The sequence below is a fragment of the Mesoplodon bidens genome (genome assembly GCF_964165515.1).
Source record: "Mesoplodon bidens genome assembly, chromosome: 9".
NCBI lineage: Eukaryota > Metazoa > Chordata > Mammalia > Artiodactyla > Ziphiidae > Mesoplodon > Mesoplodon bidens.
This window is the reverse complement of record NC_138166.1, coordinates 26,319,063-26,339,258: the sequence shown is the minus strand read 5'-3', so window position 1 is coordinate 26,339,258 and position 20,196 is coordinate 26,319,063. Positions and strand designations below refer to the sequence as shown.

The 20,196-nt window shown below is 34.8% G+C and overlaps 1 protein-coding gene across 1 annotated transcript in view; it reads left to right on the top strand.

Annotated features, from left to right (window-relative positions):
- Positions 1–20,196, top strand: part of PCLO (piccolo presynaptic cytomatrix protein) — a 383,857-nt gene that overhangs the window by 294,910 nt on the left and 68,751 nt on the right. The window contains exons 16-20 of the mRNA XM_081243593.1: positions 12,605–12,698; positions 13,926–13,997; positions 15,567–15,747; positions 17,343–17,537; positions 18,718–18,900. Of these exons, the coding sequence (XP_081099719.1) occupies positions 12,605–12,698; positions 13,926–13,997; positions 15,567–15,747; positions 17,343–17,537; positions 18,718–18,900 (725 nt within the window). The remainder of the gene's footprint in view (positions 1–12,604; positions 12,699–13,925; positions 13,998–15,566; positions 15,748–17,342; positions 17,538–18,717; positions 18,901–20,196) is intronic.

The following is a 20,196-nucleotide window of genomic DNA, read 5'->3' as shown; positions in this document are numbered from 1 at the left end:
GTTGCTCTCTTCTTTTTTTATTATGTATTTATTTTTTTATTTTAATAATTTTATTTATTTTCTTTCTTTTTTTCTCCCTTTTATTTATTTATTTATATTTATGCACCCAACATAGGAGCACCTCAATACATAAGGCAAATGCTAACAGCCTTAAAAGGGGAAATCGACAGTAACACAACAATAGTAGGAGACTTTAACACCCCACTTTCACCAATGGACAGATCATCCAAAAGGAAAATGAATAAGGAAACACAAGCTTTAAATGACACATTAAAAAAGATGGATTTAATTGATATTTATAGGACATTCCATCCTGAAACAACAGAATACACTTTGTTCTCTAGTGCTCATGGAACATTCTCCAGGATAGATCGTATCTTGGGTCATAAAACAAGCTTTGGTAAATTTAAGAAAATTGAAATCATAGCAAGTATCTTTTTTGACCACAACGCTATGAAATTAGAAATCTATTACAGGGAAAAAACTAAAAAAATACAAACATATGGAGGCTATGCTGTATGCTACTAAATAACCAAGCGATCACTGAAGAAATCAAAGAGGAAGTCCAAAAATGCCTAGAAACAAATGACAATGAAAACACGATGACCCAAAACCTATGGGATGCAGCAAAAGCAGTTCTAAGAGGGAAGTTCATAGTAATACAATCCTACCTCAAGAAACATCTAAAATAAACCGCCTAACCTTACACCTAAAGCAATTAGAGAAAGAAGAACAAAAAGCTGCCAAAGTTAGCAGAAGAAAAGAAATCATAAAGATGAAATCAGAAATAAATGAAAAAGAAATGAAGGAAACAATAGCAAGGATCAGTAAAACTAAAAGCTGGCTCGTTGAGAAGATAAAAGAAATTAATAAACCTTTAGCCAAACTCATCAAGAAAAAAAGGGAGAAGACTCAATCCACAGAATTAGAAATGAAAAAGGAGGAGTAACAACTCACACTGCAAAAATACAAAGGATTATGAGAGATTACTACAAGCAACTATATGTCAATAAAATGGACAACCTGGAAGAGATGGACAAATTCTTAGAAAAGCACAGCCTTCTGAGTCTGAACCAGGAAGAAGTAGAAAATATGAACAGACCAATCACAAGGACTGAAATTGAAACTGTGATTAAAAATCTTCCAACAAACAAAAGCCCAGGACCAGATGGCTTCACAGGCGAATTCTATCAAACATTTACAGAAGAGCTAACACCTATCCTTCTCAAACTCTTCCAAAATATAGCAGAGGTAGGAACACTCCCAAACTCATTCTATGAGGCCAACATCACCCTGATACCAAAACCAGACAAAGATGGCACAGAAAAAGAAAACTATAGGCCAATATCACTGATGAATATAGATTCAAAAATCCTCAACAAAATACTATCAAACAGAATCCAACAGCACATTAAAAGGATCGTACACCATGATCAAGTGGGGTTTATCCCAGGAATGCAAGGATGCTTCAATATACGCAAATCAGTCAATGTGATACACCATATTAACCAGTTGTAGGAAAAAAAAACATATGATAATCTCAATAGATGCAGAAAAAGCTTTTGACAAAATTCAACACAAATTTATGACAAAAACTCACCAGAAAGTAGGCAGAGAGGAAAATACCTCAACATAATAAAGGCCATATATGATAAACCCACAGCCAACATTGTTCTCAGTGGTGAAAAATTGAAACCATTTCCTCTAAGATCAGGAACAAGGCAAGGTTGCCCACTCTCACCACTATTATTCAACATAGTTTTGGAATTTTTAGCCACAGCAATCAGAGAAGAAAAAGAAATAAAAGGAATCCAAATCGGAAAAGAAGAAGTAAAACTGTCACTGTTTGCAGATGACATGATACTATACATAGGGAATCCTAAAGATGCTACCAGAAAACTACTAGAGCTAACCAGTGAATTTGGTAAAGTTGCAGGATACAAAGTTAATGCACAGAAAACTCTTGCAATCCTATACACTAATGATGAAAAATATGAAAGAATTTAAGGAAACACTCCTATTTACCACTGCAGCAAAAAAAATTAAATATCTAGGAATAAACCTACCTAAGGAGACAAAAGACCTGTAGTCAGAAAACTAAAAGACACTGATGAAAGAAATTAAAGATGATACAAACAGATGGAGAGATATACCATGTTCTTGGATTGGAAGAATCAACATTGTGAAAATGACTATTGTACCCGAAGCAATCTACAGATTCAGTGCAATCCCTGTCAAACTACCAATGGCATTTTTCACAGAACTAGAACAAAAAATTTCACAATTTGTATGGAAACACAAAAGACCCCGAATAGGCAAAGCAATCCTGAGAAAGAAAAATGGAGCTGGCGGAATCAGGGTCACTGACTTCAGACTATACTACAAAGCTACAGTCATCAAGACAATATATTTCTGTCACAAAAACAGAAATATCGTTCAGTGGAACAGGACAGAAAGCCCAGAGATAAACCCACGCACATATTGTCACGTTATCTTTGATAAGGAGGCAAGAATATACAATGGAAAAAAGACAGCCTCTTCAATAAGTGGTGCTGGCAAAACTGGACAGCTACATGTAAAAGAATAAAATTAGAACATTCCCTAACACCATATACAAAAATAAACTCAAAATGGATTAAAGACCTAAATATAAGGTCAGACACTATAAAACTCTTAGAGGAAAACATAGGCAGAACACTCTGTGATGTAAATCCCAGCAAGATCCTTTTGGACCCACCTCCTAGAGAAATGGAAATAAAAACAAAGATATACAAATGGGACCTAATGAAACGTCAAAGCTTTTGCACAGCAAAGGAAACCATAAACAAGACCAAAAGACAACCCTCAGAATGGGAGAAAATATTTTCAAACGAAGCAGCTGACAACGGATTAATCTCCAAATGATACAAGCAGCTCATGCAGCTCAATATCAAAAAAAAAAAAAAAACAACCCAAACCAAAAATGGACAGAAGACCTAAGTAGACATTTCTCCAAAGAAGATATACAGATTGCTAACAAACACATGAAAGAATGCTCAACATCACTAATCATTAGAGAAATGCAAATCAAAACTACAATGAGGTATCACCTCACACTGGTCAGAATGGCCATCATCAAAAAATCTACAAACAATAAATGCTGGAGGGGGCATGGAGAAAAGGGAACCCTCCTACACTGTTCGGGGGAATGCAAATTGATACAGCTACCATGGAGAACGGTGTGGACGTTCCTTAAAAAACTAAAAATAGAACTACCATATGACCCATCAATCCCACTCCTGGGCATATACCCTGAGAAAGCCATAACTCAAAAAGAGTCATGCACCACAAGATTCATTGCAGCACTATTTACAAGAGCCAGGACATGGAAGCAACCTAAGTGTCCATAGACAGATGAATGGATAAAGAATATGTGGCACATGTATACAACGGAATATTACTCAGCCATAAAAAGAAACGAGATTGAGTTATTTGTAGTGAGGTGGATGGACCTAGAGTCTGTCATACAGAGTGAAGTAAGTCAGAAAGAGGAAAACAAATACTGTATGCTAACACATATATATGGAATCTAAAAAAAAAAAATGATTCTGAAGAACCTAGGGGCAGGACAGGAATAAAGACACAGATGTAGAGAATGGACTTAAGGACACGGGGAGGGGGAAGGGTAAGTTGGGACGAAGTGAGAGAGTAGTATATACACTACCAAATGTAAAATAGATAGCTAAGGGGAAGCAGCCGTATAGCCCAGGGAGATCAGCTTGGTGCTTGTGACCAGCTACAGGGGTGGGATAGGGAGGGTGGGAGGGAGATACGAGTGGGAGGGGATATGGGGATAGAAATGTGCCTATAGCTGATTCACTTTGTCATACAGCAGAAACTAACACAACAATGTAAAGCAATTATACTCCAGTAAAGATGTTAAATAAATAAATAAGACATTGCCAGAAAAACAAATCTGAGAAACAGTTTTTTTCCCAGCTGAGTTGCCCTTCGAGAAATATTAAAGAGAATTCTGCAGGCTGAAATGAATTTAATTCAGACATTACCAACTAGCCATATAGAACAGGAAAGGGAAGCTTTTATTTTATGTTAGTTTATATCTTTATGTAATAGTTATAACTGTAATTTGTCTACTTTTTTGAAGTATAGTTGATTTATAATGTTGCATTAGTTTGTAGTATACAGCAGTGATTCAGTTATACATATATATGTATATACTTTTTCATATTCTTTTCCATTATAGTTTATTACAAGATATTGAATATAGTTTCCTGTGCTACACAGTATGACCTTGTTGTTTATCTATTTTATATGTAGTAGTTTGTATCTACTAATCTCATACTCCTTATTGATCCCTCATCCCACCACTATTTTTTTTAACATGAATATAACAAACTGACAACTTCATTCTGCCTTTGATTTGGGTCATTAGACCTTCAGTGTTATTTAATGACAGTATTATTATTATTATTTAATGACAGTATTTCCTCTTGAGGAAATGACTGCCAAGGGTATATCTCCAATCAGCATTTGCTAATGAATGAATGAAATTAAAGCACTGTCTTTTATTTTCTATCTTCTTTAATATCCTGGAGTATCACCTTTTATACTATAAGAGAGTGGTTATCCTTTATTTGTTACAGGATATGTTTCAATTAGACTATTGCAAACTTGAATAACTGGAAAGGTCAGGCAGGTGGCATGAATATGTCAGTCCATTCTGGAGTAGGTAACAGAGAAAGGGTCACAACTATAGTGAAATGAAGAGTGAGGTCCCACCTAAAGCTATCCCCATGCCATTTGTCAAACAAAACATGCCTTTTGGGTGGGATTTGACCAAAAAGCAGGCTAATGTGCTACTCGTATTCAATTCCTAGCCCTTTCATTAAATTACTCCTAATTATTATAGTGGCCAAGACCTTGGAATTTACTACACTTGTGAGGTATTATTTTCACTTTAGTTCTAAGATTATTTTCTGCCTCATGTTGTTAATATATTATGGCATAGCCCCTCTAGATTTTATTCTCACATTTTCTTCCTTATTTCTGTTCCTAACTTTTTTCTTCCTGTCTTTCCTACTTTCCTGCTGTATCCTTCATTCTCGCTCTTGGAATCAATGCAGTCAAGTCATGGTTGTCCAGAATGCAAGGTAGAGTTGGTTCTCTTTCAGTGTCACACTTCAATGAAATGTCTAGAGTTCTCTTGTTTGCCTTTTAAGTACATTCACCTGCAGTTCAACTTCGGCTATAATTTTTATTTTTCTACATGTTGGTATCAGTTGAATTAGGCTAATAGCAGACTATTCTGACCACAACATTACTAAATATGTGTAGCAGGTATGTGCCTTGGAGCCCAGAAAAGTAGAAAAGAGTAAAAACATAGAAAGGTATGAATAAGGAACTGTCACTTTGAAATTAGATATAACTAAAGTTTTCATTTATAATTTGTCTGCTAAAATTCATTTAGCTTCTCTTGCAAAAATTATGGCTCAGATTCTTCTGAGTCTTCTATGACAACCAAACAAAAAAATCTAGTCATTTTTCAAAAGGAATTAACTGATCTTCTGGATGACCAGTACTAGGTGTGTATGTCATCTTAAAGATGATAGCTGTCTGGTCTTTTACCCTCACTTAGACGTGATATTGAAACATTTTCATGCCTTTATACCTTCTGTACCACAAAATTATTGCTGTGTAATATAGGATGCCATAATCTGCCTGCTCTAGGGTGTTAGCAACAGCATAAGAGCAACCTCCTTGGTTTGTCTGTTTTCTGCTAGAGCATGTTGCATCATTACATTGTCAGCTAAGGATATTTCTTAACACATAGCCAAAAGCATTTTTTTGTACATCTTATTGCATTATAAATTAAATGTGTTATTTAATTGGGGAGGTGAATCTTGTACCATCTGTAGCAACAGGGTGATGGGAATTTTAGTCCCACCCAGAATATTAGTGGTACAGGATTTTTGTCTGTGACATTAAAATTCAGCATCTTTACTAAACCTGACAAGCTGTTGCCCAAAAGAGGCAGTTTCTGATTTGTAAAGGCTTAAATATTTAAATATCTCAAAGAATAGTGTTAGTCACTACAACCTTTCTGGTGCCCGGAAACGTCCTGTTTCTTTGCAATCACATAATTATGGCAACCAGTAAAATTTGATACTGAGAAAGGTTGCTTGTTATGACTGGCTCTCTCATCTTCAGATCTCTCAGACTGATACGCGAAATGAGTTTTGTTTCAAAGAGATAGTGTCATTTTAGAACAAACATTGTCAGTCACTTTATTCAGAAGCTTCCTCTCTTTTGTCCAGAGAAACCAGGGGGAAATTGTCAGAATGACAATGATTGTCTATATTTAACTTAGAAGAGAACATGTTTTCTGTAAATGTAAATAATGATCGAAATAATCTGTGATGTATTAGAGTACAATTTAGAAGATCTAGAGTCACTTTCTCATCATATCTTTCATCTTGAAATCACTTTCATCATCTCTTCGAGAATTGTCAATGTGGAAAGGAATTATACTGATGAGGTACTGACACTGTAAGTTAGGCTGACGAGGCCAATGAGCGAAGTCCTTAAGAACTTGGATTTGAATTTCAGCCCTGCCACTTAGAAGTTGTGGGGTTTCTCTAAAACTATTTCCTCTTCCACCTAGGAATCATAATAGCCCCCCTCCCAGTGTTTTTGTGAAACACAGGGAGAATGCACCAAAAATGATAAGCATAATGTCTGGCACGTAATAAGCTCTCAATAAATGGCAGTTGCTATTATTGCTAGAAATATGTATAATAAACTTCATGTAGCCAATGGTCTGTTATCCCTACAAAAAAAGAAATGCAGAATGCTTGGGCTACTGCATTAGACCAAATTATTTAACAACACTATATAGAAAATCAAACAACTTTTCTTCAATAATAAGTGTAATACATCCTTCATTCTTAAAATTTTTTTTAAATGTCCTGTTAACTAAAAGAATTTCACTGGTCCAGTTTTCTTGTCTCCTTTCATTTCCTCTTGCCATCCTTTAATCAAGATACTCATAAGCTCTGACAGCCCAAATGTCAGCCGAGATGAGGTGAAAGAAAGACAAGGAAATAGCCTGAAGAGTCCATGAACTCAAAACTTGTCCCCGGATAATTAAGAAATGGAAATGAGTATATCTGAAGGCTTTCGTTGTGGTTTTCTCTCATTACACTGTTGGACAAAGTACAGATTTTTTTCCCACTAATGAGATTTTGCCATGACTGAAGCTGATTTTTACTATCATGATAGCTGGAAGCCTAATTCCTGGCTGGACTTTCTCTAAACACCTTTGTTAGCATCTCAAACTATTTCTTCTGGAAAGAATGTAAAGCAGATTCAGGTATCGTATTTACAATTTGAAGGCCAAACCATTTTATTTAAATAGATTTTAAAGGAAAAAGAGAAGTACAAACATGTTTTAAAGATCCATCCAAAAACCATTTATTTAGCACAGACTGCTCCAGACTCTGTTGGAATTGAGAACACAGCCATAGTGTCAGACTTCAGGGAGCACAGAGGACAATCAAGTGACAGCCCATAAATGCACTATTGCACACAGAGAAACAGAGCTTATAAAATGGGATATGCTCTGTGCTTCTTTCTAAATTAAAGGCAACATCCTCAGAGGAGTAATTTTGAAAAAACTACACACACACACACACACACACACACACACACACACACACACACACACATATCTTTATTGGACTCATTATATATTTTTTCAATAAAGAAATTTATATGTATTTTTTCCAATCAAGAAAAAAACAAAAGAAATGAAGACCTTCAGTACTTTAGATAATTCTGTGAAAGTTAAGAACAAACAAGCCATTATATTCCATTCTTCTTTCTCAATTTTTTTTTTTTACAGAGAAACTCAGAGAACTTTTTTTTCTTCTGGTTTAGAAGAGGGTAATTGAATTTTAAATACCTTTTTCTGCCAGCCTTAAAATCATATCTACCTATGAGAAAATGATTGTCCAATAATGAAAAAGAAAAAAGAAATTAGTCAAAACTTTAAGGAAATAAAGGTTTAGATTTTTTTTTTTAAGTTTTTGGCCGCACCCCACGGCATGTGGGATCTTAGTTCCCCGACCAGGGATCGAACCCATGCCTCCTGCATTGGAAGGCAAATTCTTAACCACTGGACCACCAGGGAAGTCCCTAGATTTTTGTTTGATAAGCACCGTGTTCCATCTTGATTAATTGACTTTTTATTTTCCCTTATTAAAAAACTTCTCTGATTATTACATATGGCTTAATTGTCTTAAAATAATGTCATTATTGCAGTCTTCCCATGAGGGATTGCAGTGTGTTTAACAGACATGGTAGGAAAGGGAAAGGAACTCCACTTATTTCTCAGCCTGGATTTCTGCTCACATTCAAGAATCCCTCTGCTTACCTGGCCACCTTCAACTTGTAAATCCACCGGTTTTGATATGGAGATGAGAACTGTGGAGTTTTCAATTGTGTAAAGTGGGAACACAGCCCATTGACATCATGCCCAAGATGGTCAGTACATGGTAGCTATCAAACTAGGGTTCTTGAAGGAAGAGCTTTATGTGGCCATCTCGCGTGTCAGGAAATTCAAGTGTGAAAAGGTTGCAAAGGGATCTCATTGGCATTTACACAGGTCAACCAGTGCTGGTAGAGGCAGGATCAGGAGAAAAGTGTGTTTACCCTCGTTAACCCTAAAGGACACAGACCTTGAGTCTTGAGAGAACTAGAGATTCAAACTTATTAGTAAGATTAAGATAACCTAGTAAAGTGAACATCTAGATTTTTCCGGACTAATTGGGGTTATATATGAGTGTATCTGAGCAAAAGTAAATTTTAATAATAATTATCCCTAGTTGTTCCATAGCACTCTCTTAGTCTTAGGATATACCATTCAATATTTCCCTAGGCAACTCTAAAGCTGTCCTCATTTTCGATATGTGTATATATACACACACTATAAATAATTTATGTTATATATATAAAACATTTAATTTGAAATGTACAGTTTTTGACTGTAAAATAAGACAAACTAGACACTTCAGCTAATAAAATATGCAATTAAGAAATTTTATGATGGGCCTAATCAATTGAGTTCATATAGCTCATGTTTCAGAGCAAGAAATTAGTTTCCCTGTGTTTGAAACCTGGTCCTATGAATTAATAACTATGCAACCTTGCCAACGTGCCTGAATTCCTCTGAGCTTCAGTTCTTATCAGCTATAAAATAGGATAATAAATAATACTGGACACATAGAGTTGCTTTGAGGATTAAATAATGTAACACATGAAAAGCACTTAGAACTCTGCCTGTGAAAAAGTAGCATTTCGTAAATGTTAGCTGCTATTATTTCAATGTGCTTACTTTATAAAGTGCTTCTCATGACATAATGGTATGTCAGTACAATTAAGAGTTTTGCAGTTATACATTTTGATAGAGCATAATTCCTGGTGCAGAGTTGACATTCAATAATTTTGCTACATATGGGTGAAAAAATGACTAAAGTATGCATGTGAAATATAATTATTAATATTATAAATTAAAATATGTTGACTAATACATCTTTTTTAAGACATTTCAATAGTTCAGGCTATTTTAATATACACTGACATATCTAGAATTTTAGTAAAAATACATGAGTTTGCATTTGACATTATAATTTCCATCTTCAATCTGATTTTAAAATTTTGTGCATTCAATTTTTCAGAATTTGAAAAAGTAACAATTTTACCACTGTTCACTGTATTATGAATCTTAATCCCTAATATGTTTTTCCCATGGTCTCACCACTTGGATAATTAAGTCCAAAACAGACAGAAACTTTAAAGCTCATACTACACAATGTGTTTTTTTCTTAGTATACCTACTACAGGAACAGCCATGAATTCTAAAGTAGCAACCAGAGTTGGCTATTAACTTAAAAGTGGTCATATTCATTCTTCTTCTTTTTTTTTTTTTTTTTTTGCGTTACACGGGCTTCTCACTGTTGTGGCCCCTCCCGCTGCGGAGCACAGGCTCCGGACGTGCCGGCTCAGCGACCATGGCTCACGGGCCCAGCCGCTCCGCGGCATGTGGGATCCTCCCAGACCAGGGCACGAACCCACGTCCCCTGCATCGGCAGGCGGACTCTCAACCACTGCGCCACCAGGGAGGCCCCATATTCATTCTTCTTATGTCATTAATTTAAAGAATGAAAATCATAAAGTATAAAGGGACATAATTTGCTAAAATAGTTTTGAATTTTGTTATAAAATATTTTAAACTTACTGAAAATTATAGAAAATACTGTCACAAATACCTGTGTTCTTGCTATCCAATTTTATCAAATCGTAACATTTTGCTATATTGGCTTCAGATTTTTTTAAATAAAAAATATATTTTAAGTACCCCTGAAGTCCTCTGAAACCATCCCCCTCTCCTCCTGAGATAACCACAAAATAGAGTTTAACATCTATAATTCCCAAGCTGTCTTATGATATTAATGTTTGTCATACATATATACAAGTCGACATAAATAATTTACAGTATTATTTCATGTAATTTTAACTTTATATCATGATAACTTACCATAGGTTTTCTTCTGCGAATTATTTGCTCAAGATTTTTTTTAAGATTTATCTATCTTGATAAATGAAGGTATATTTCATTTAATTTAACTGCTGCTTAAATTTCATTAAATAAATATATCATAATGTATTTATTTATTATATTATTAACACACTATTAGAAACAATGTTGCAATGAACTTTAACAAATTCCTTTTGTACATGTGGGAGAATTTCTCTAAAGTAGAAGTGGAATTAAGTCAAAGTGGAATTTTCTGGGTACTTGAGTGCATAAACTTAACTAGACATAGACAAATTTACCTAAAAAGTATATGTACAAATGTATACTTTCTGTTCACAGTCTATGAAAGTTCCTGTGTCTTTGAATCATTGCCTATACATTTCCCCAGAATTATTTGCACTTTGTGCTGAATGACAAAATTGTCAAATCCTACTGTCTTTTTTTGTACTTTCAGATAGGTTGGTTACAAATGAGAATAGTGCTGCTTCATTTCTTAAATTGGATTCAGTTCACAGTGGCTGAAATGTGAGGTCTTAGGAGACATGAGCTCAGTGGTTCTCAGTGGTTCTCAATCTTGGCAATACTTTAGATTTACCTAGATCATTTTTAAAATTCTGATACTCAAGCCTCACCCCAGATCTGTTAAATAAGACTCTCCTTGGGGGTGAAGGGCAGGGGGATGTGGGTGCCGTGCTAGTTGCCCCACCTACCACCCTGGGAACTCAGATCCCAAAGTGATCCTAATATGCAGTCAATGTTGGAAACTATTGCCCTTGTGTATGTCTGATAAGAAAGAGAATAAAGCCAGAGGGAGAAAAAAAGATACTTGGCTGTAGACCCATCTCTAAAAGTGAGTGGTGAAATGGAGCTTGATTCTTAATAGTTTTATCTAGAATGAATAAGTAAATTAGCATCTGAGGAACAATAGTAGGTATTCCAGAATTTGGCAATGCTTGAGACCAGGAATATAACAAGAGTTAGTCTGCCGACAGTTGGGAATAGAAATACAGATCCAGGGTCAGGATGCAGTACCTTTAGGGTAAGGCAGTTTATGAAGTCCAGGCACGTGAATGGACCCCAAACAAATAGGTTTGTTTTCTAGGCAGAAAATTTGGAAAAAGCCAGTGAGTGTTAGAGAAACGCTTTGTCTATGTGGGCACCATTGGCTCATAGCAAATAGCAATAATTCCAACCCCATTAACTGGTTGATGCCAGTTATAAATGTTTTGTCAAACTTAATTAGAATAAATTTTGAAAATAAGTTATGCTTAAACGTGTAAGATATAAGCTTCTAACTGGTGATCAGAGGGTATGGAAGAGTCAAGGATAAACTGAAATGCCCCAAGTTATAATGAATGAGGAAAAGTTTTGATTTGGTTCATCATTTGTAACATAAGCTATTGACAGAAACCAAGAATTTATATTTAATTAAGATTGTTTCATAACTAGATTAAGTATTCTACTTTACCAAGAGTGCCAAAATCTACTATAAATATAAGGTAACAAATGTTCATGGAATCTCAGCTATAGCAACAGCCATTTTTCATCCTTTCCTCCGTCAGTACAGTTATTTCAGCTTTTTACAGAAAAAAATGAATTGAAAGACCATTTGGCTTTGCTGACATGATCAGTTGCAAAACTATTGGAAAGTTAAATATCAAATTATTATTTATAGGACAAGAAGATATTGATGTTACTGTATAGTTCATGTAATTATCTCACACATTCAGGAGAGGTTGATTTCTAAAATTGTATTCTAGTTAGAACACCTAAAAGCTTTTCTTTAAAAAAAATACCTTAGGGAAAATAAAACTAAAGGCATCCAAAATATTTTTAAATTGTCATTGTGCATTCAACTTAAAATACAGTTTAAGACATGAGGCTGATGAGACGATTACATAGTGATTCAAAACAAAATACCTTTAAATGTCTGCATGACCTTCAGGTTGACTATGAAGTCACCGGTCAAGGTAAATAATCAGGGTAATTCTTTCTCTTTTTCCAATTCAGTGCTGAGTACAAGAGAAGGACTAAATATGTTCAGAAAAGTCTTAATCCTGAGTGGAATCAAACAGTAATTTATAAAAGTATCTCCATGGAACAGGTATGCAATGATTATTTTCTATATGACAGATTCAGGCTAATATAAAAATAGTGATGATAGAATTGTTGAAAGATTGTGATTCATATCCATTTTTCCATACAAACAAAAAAAATAAGTAAAATACATGCAAGAAATATAGCCAGTCAAAGGAACTGGGTGCAGTTCGAAGATACAGTGAAAAAAATGTGCACATTTTGACAAAACAGCTAAAAAATAAGCAGAATGAATAAGACTAGTGAGACATTTTCCACTGATTATTTCAAAATTAAATATTTCAGTAGAGTGGGCTCTATCATATTTTGAGGGAAAATGTTTTCTAGCTAGCTGTATTTTGACTTTCATAAACAAAGAAAAAATAAGATTCAGATGCACTGAAATGAATTACCCCTCCTGGCAACAGTTTAGGGATCATCTCTTTTCTAAATTGAGGCTTCCTACGGATCTGGCATTGTGCAACTAAACTGTACAGAAGAAAGTGTGAAGAAGACTAGTGTAAAGGATTATCACAACAAATAGATGACTCTAAGCAAAATTGCATCAATGTGTTTCTGAAAATCTTCATGTCATAACGTTGTATCAATAATAGAAAATAACTGATGGTTTATAAAGATGAATTCAGAGAGAAAAGAATACAAATAGAATAGGAAGGAGACATCCATGAAAGCAATTTACAAATGAGTTGTCTTTCAAAATGAGGTTTCTGATTTATCCTTTGGAAGATTTCTAATTTGACTATGAAATTGAAGCTGGATATAAATTGTAATCTGGGTTCTTGAATTTAAAATAAGTTAAGTTCCCCTGCAGAAATAAGACAGTGCTACTAATGTGTTATGGCAATTTACTGAAACAAAAAACCTATAACCCAACTACTTTGAATAACCTAGACATTTTTGCAACCTATGAATTTCATGTATTTAAAGAGTATATATAGATTCTACTTGGTACTTTTAATAATGGGCAGGGGTAGAATAACAGGAAATAAGTAAAAATCACCCTTTTTTTTGCAAAATAGTGAGGTATCTTATGATCAAATAGTTGGTTGGACCACAAAATGATTGACAGCTTACATAATATTGAATGTAAATATACAGTTTTATATAAACTTAAAGTATTTTTACCTAAGCGGAAAGAGTTCAAGGAATGGAAATATAAATGAGTCTATTATATGAGTATAATGAAAATTTATGATGAGAAATTAGGTTAATGACATTTTGATTTGAACTGTAGCTCAAGAAGAAAACACTGGAGGTGACAGTCTGGGATTATGATAGATTTTCTTCCAATGATTTTCTTGGTGAGGTGAGCCTATGGTTTCCTTTTTTTTATTTGCTTCATTATAAACCATCAATTAAATCTTTATGGAAAGCATATTTCTTAAGTGTATAAGATAACTGTTTCTGGATAAAATTCTTTGGTGGATAGAATTTATTTACAAATGACTCTTTGAATAGATGAATAGCAACTGGAGAAATAATTTTCACTTTACCACTTGATGTACTTTATAATTAATTTGCAAGATGAAATATTAATTGTTTTGATAGAAAGTTATATAATCATGCTGTGAATCCAAATGATTATGTAAAAGATTTGAGATAAATTTATTGTATTATAAAATGAGCTGGATATTTTTTTCAAATGCATTTTCAGTTTATTTAATTGCTATTCCTCATTGCACGTATGAATGACTTGATGTGACATTTTGCATATTTCTTTTAAGTGTCCCACAAAACATCTCAAAATATTTTAAGAAGCAAAACTAGAAATAGGAGAAAACACTAAAAACAATTTTTATAAATTCACAAGGAATGTAACCTAATTATGAAATGTGGCAAGATGGTCAGATTCTGTGATATTTTTCATCTGTCATATTCCAAAAATACATATTTTGTTTAGTTATCTTTGCTTAAAGCAGAAGTTATGAATTAATGTTAAAAAAATAAATATCTGAAAATATATAACACCTTAAAAAATACAATATCATTTTTATAGAGGCAATAGAAAACAGTTGAGTAGTCTAGGTGACATGAGGTCTTGTTTCGCTCCTACACTGTGTACCTCTTTCCCATCAAAACTAGATCATTTGAACTTCACCTGCAGGCTCCATGCGGTATAGCCACTTGGACTAATGTTGGTCTTAGACAGGACTACTCTAGAGTACGGTTATATCTGATTTATTGTCCTATTTCAAAAAGCTGATTTATTGAAGTCCTTATAATTTTTTGTTTACATGAACCTAAAGCATATATCAATTGTGTGGTTTTATTTTTTAATATCTGCTCAAATATAAGATGCCAACTACTGTAAAACGCACCATTGTTTATGTACCACTAAGAAAGAAAAAATGTTGCCAATTAAACCATGACACAGCGCTTTCTTATTGTAAACTGTTGGTAATATCTCTGTTTCAAATGTGAAGTAAAGTATGTTTTAAAATAGAGGGAATAAGTTAGTAATTGAAAATTAGCCATTCTTTTTCATTTTGTCCCTCTTGTAACTAAAATAAAACAATCTGCAAAAAAACACTAGCCCAGTTTAAGAATATCATGTGTCCATTTAACAAAAGAAGACTTTATTTCATAAAGAGATTGACTTGTGACTCTACCTTTTTGCATCATCTCCAAATAATTTAATTAATAGTCAGAGATGTCATACAGTTCGATTTAACCAAACGTTTATACAGCATCTGGTATGCATAAGACATTCTCAGTATCATGGGTGAAGAAAAATGAGGAAGACCTCATCATCCTAAAGGTTATACTATATCCTTTGACTTATGTCCTTGAATAAGTTTCAGATCACAGAAAAAAAACAACAAATGAATTACAGCTTAATCCATAAATTTTATTCACTTATTGCACTTTTTTTCAGGTATTGATTGATTTATCTAGCACATCTCACCTCGATAACACGCCTAGGTGGTATCCTCTCAAAGAACAGACTGAAAGCATTGATCATGGCAAGTCCCATTCCAGTCAAAGCAGCCAGCAGTCCCCAAAGCCGTCTGTCATCAAAAGCAGAAGCCATGGTATCTTCCCTGACCCATCCAAGGGTAGGAGATATTTCAAGTAGAAAAAAGCTTTTGTCTGTTTGTTTACTCAGTATCTTCTTGAATATGAGTGCCTGTATATTTAATATCTTTTGAAAGGTATTATATTGGGAAATATTTAATATAATATCATGCAAAGAGTAATGGATATGGAATCAGGAGAAAGGGGCTTTAGTCTCAGATCAGCCCATAATTAGGTTGATGCCTTTGTGATCTTCACCTCTCTGGTTCTCTGTTTTTCAACCTATAAAATAGAGGAGGTTGGGTTATATGAGCTATTGGGTCTTTTTCAGCTCCCAAAATCTAGGTTAATATGACTTTATAAAATACGTTGGGGTATTTCATAAAGAAAACATAAAAATCCTCAACAGTTCATTGACTAGACATAAGCATCATTACCACTTATGAATGTTTCTTCTGTTTAAATCCCTATTTTTTCATATGTATATTCTTACTCATAAATCATATATGTAATATATGGACATAAACAGTTTTGCATTCTGCTTTTTAATTATATCAAAAACATTTTCCTCATGTCATCAAAACAATTGGTGTGCTGAAAATTACTTAAACCTTTCCTAAGTGGTGCATTCAAACTAATTCTATGATTTTTTTAACTACTGTTATTATTTTTTAATTGCAGCATCATACATTGGGTTTGGCAATATGCACAGCTTTCCCATTGGAATGAGCTTTTCCTTTGGGAGGTTCATTAACCACTTATCCTACAACACAACAGTAATCTTCATCATAAAATGAGTTAACTGCCTGTATGAGAGAACCATGTAGTATCTTTCCAGGATATGCTGAGATATTTATAAATATTAAATAAAAATTTTTATATTGGATCTGAGTATTCCTTCCTTTTCCCCTCTTCTCAGGAAGTACAGCAAATTGAAAAGTGGTTCTTTGCAATTTGGATTGGAAATGCAAGTGTTCTAGGAGATGAAAAACTGAGGTCACGTCCAGGAGGCCACTGAGTTGATACAATAAACCACTGACTACAATAAGTGCTATAGATTACTTATGAGTTGTATAGATCATTTCTGGATTCCACTTAGCCAGATCAGCTCTGCACTAATTAACATTCTGGAAGATGATTGGTATAAAGTCCTCTCTCTCTATGACTACCACAGTAAATGTGTGATCTTATATATACATTCTCTAAAACCACCTGAGATGATGATATAATACAGTCCCCACTTCCATGTATCCCAGTGACTCACACACCTTTCTCCAGGAATTTTACTTAAAAACTCCTCCGCTGGCAGTGTCAGCCTATTGTTTCTTACCTGGTCCCTACTAGAATTAGCAGAGTTGCTTGGTGAAACTGTAAGTTAATATATTCATTTATATGAGACCACTTAGAATGTATTCATTCCTCTTCTCAAACCTCTCTTCTCAAGATTATCATCCTCTTGCCTTTCCTCCCAAACATTTTCTCCCAAGTGTTGAATCACATCGCTGTATGGTGAGCAGTTGCATAAAAAGAAACAGGATTAACTTAAATCTTAGACGGTTTCAAACTGTGTGAGACCCAGCTTGACAGGAGGAACGCTGAAGCAAATTTAACTCATGTTTTACCCTTTTGTAACCAGACATGCAGGTTCCCACCATTGAGAAATCCCATAGTAGTCCCGGTAGCTCGAAATCCTCATCCGAAGGCCATCTCCGCTCTCATGGACCATCTCGCAGTCAAAGCAAAACCAGCGTCACTCAGACCCACTTGGAAGATGCAGGGGCTGCTATAGCCGCTGCCGAAGCCGCCGTGCAACAACTCCGCCTTCAACCAAGTAAAAGACGCAAATAAATTCCTCAGCATGGCAGCTTAATGTTCATCTGTTGCCTTTCTTTCCTGCTGTCCTTCCTCATTTGCTTTGTTTTGTGCATTCCCTGCTCCCTCTGTTCTCTGTCCCTTTGTCTGTGTAGGAACAGTATCGATACATAAATATGCTCTCTCTCATTTAGTTCTTTTTTGTTTTAATTTACATAGAACGAAAAAAAAACTGGCTGTTTCTCCTTTGTCTCCACCATCCATCCAACCTGGCTCATAGTATTTGGTAGCTGTGTCTGTGATGTGTGCAGGCAAAACTATGTTGTGTGTCCTTTTTGTGTGCACTTAAATATCCTTTAGAATACAAGAATTATAAGCACAGGTGGCTGCCAGTTTTCCAGGCATTACACCAATAAAAGGCACACACATAAGCATTTTGAGCAGATTAGCAATGAGAGTCTCACCTCTGAAAAACGCTAAAAAATTTTAGGCAGAAGAGTCATGTAACCAACAGTCAAGTTCTAGAACCTAGGGGAAATGGAAAAACCATTTTACGCTTAAAATTTTTAATAAATTGTGCATGTGAAATAATGAGGCTTTCCACATGAGAAACTTTGTAGTCTTTTGGAAAAAAAAATCTATAAAGAAAATAATGTTTCCTATATTCTCAAAAAAGTATGTAGTATTAATGTATGTCTAAGCATATTCGATGAGGCCATGTTACCTCATTAAGAAACACAGTTGGGTCCATTGTGTTGGATCACACTTTGTATATGATACAAGAGAATTTATAGGGTTATTCTTTTTTCTAACCATTGGAAATCCTTTGGAAGCCAAGATATCAATTAAAGCATAACAATTCACCCATCTTAACTGCTGTAATTTCAATTGATAGAATTATATAAGAACTTAGTGAGTACAGAGACTTTAAAAATGTAGGGGCACTGTTAATTCCAAGAGGCATCAGCCAAACAACGGAGATAGATGAATGTTCTCCCCATCTCCCAAAGTCATCATTTCCAAAGAAACAGCCAGTTTTAACCCCCTTTAGTGCTGTGCATGTGGTGTCATTTTGGCATTTGAAAACACAACTTACTTCGATAGAGCAAAAGATCACTTCCGTTTGCATGAATAACATTCAAGCTGGTTCCATCTGAGGATACATACTCTGGGTTTCCATTTCACCCACACTACCACAGCAGCACATAAAAGCGGTCAGTCTTATCATGCCAGGAAGCAGCACAGACACAGCATAGCAGGAGTCCTCCCCATTCAAAGAACTCAGTCTGATAATCTGCCTCCACCAGCTAATGGCAACCAAGACCAAAGCCAGCTAGCCCTCAGGAAGGTGATGTCTGATGGACCAGTCAAGCCAGAAGGAGGTGAGCAGAAAGACGCTATTCAAAGCACACAGCAAGAACATCCCCAAATTTAAAGCCCTCATCTTTTAATTTTTAGAGATTGTCTGATAAAGTATGTTTATCCACTTTTTAATGTGCTTTTGTGGGCATGGCATTTCAGGACTTCATCATCACTGTGTAAGTCCCAAGATCAGTCCCATAATATATTGACTACAGTGATTTGTATTTTTCTATGCACTGGGCATCTTTTAACTTTTGTTGGGAAATAGATTAACAGTATTCATATTGCAGAATGGAACGCATGCTACTAACATAATCTGTTCAAGCATGACTATAAATATGTTGCACTGTGATAAAAGTTTAAACTGCTCACAATTCGAGTTAGCATACCAGTTGGAATGTAGATCAGTTTTTGTTGAATATTATTTCAAGTGTAACTTTTTAAAAAATTCAGTGGATTTTGAAAATTCTTAGAGGAAAGTAAAGGAAAAAAATGTTAATGCACTCATTCACCTTTACATGGTGAAAGTTCTTTCTTGATCCTACGAACACATTTTTTCCACTCATGTTTCCGTAGTTGTCAAGTGTATCAGATGTGTTGGGCATGTGAATATCCAAGTGCCTGTGTACTAAATAAAGTATCTTTATTTCATTCATAAACTATTGGGTTCTGAGCCATTGTTATATGATGCAGCTTAAAATGAGTGTGTCAGTTTTTGCTTTCTCATCTGATTCCTTGCAATAGAGAATTTAAAGTTACTGCTTCGTTGCTAATGCGAGCTATAATGATAGAATATTGAGTTGCAGGACAAAGTTTCATGTCGGAAACATAAGATAGATGGGGAATTATTACCAAATAAAAGTACCAGAGCTTACATAAACATGCAAATAAATAACGGGTTTGGGCTAATCTAGGCAATGCTTCCACTCTTCCTTTCTTGCACATCTGATCTACTTCACAATCTTCTCAGCTTTCTGGATAGAGGAAGACAAATCCAACGAGTCTTGCTCTGGACAGGCACCTAGACTTGATTCTATGGCTTTGTTAGGAAGGAAAGCAAGTTAATATCTGTCCCTAACTTGACACCAACAATTTGTGGAATTTTCCCCAAGAAAGAATGCCACTCACTGCCAGTGACAGGGATCAAACCAGGGTGATTATAAAATTATCTTCATTGTAATTCAAATTTAAATTTAATTTTAATACAAAAACATATATCAAAGAAAGGATTAAAAAAAATGATAGCAGTGTTTGCCCCCTTAAGTCCCTTCCAGCCCTAAAACACTTGATTCTATGATTCTGTACTTTCCACAAAC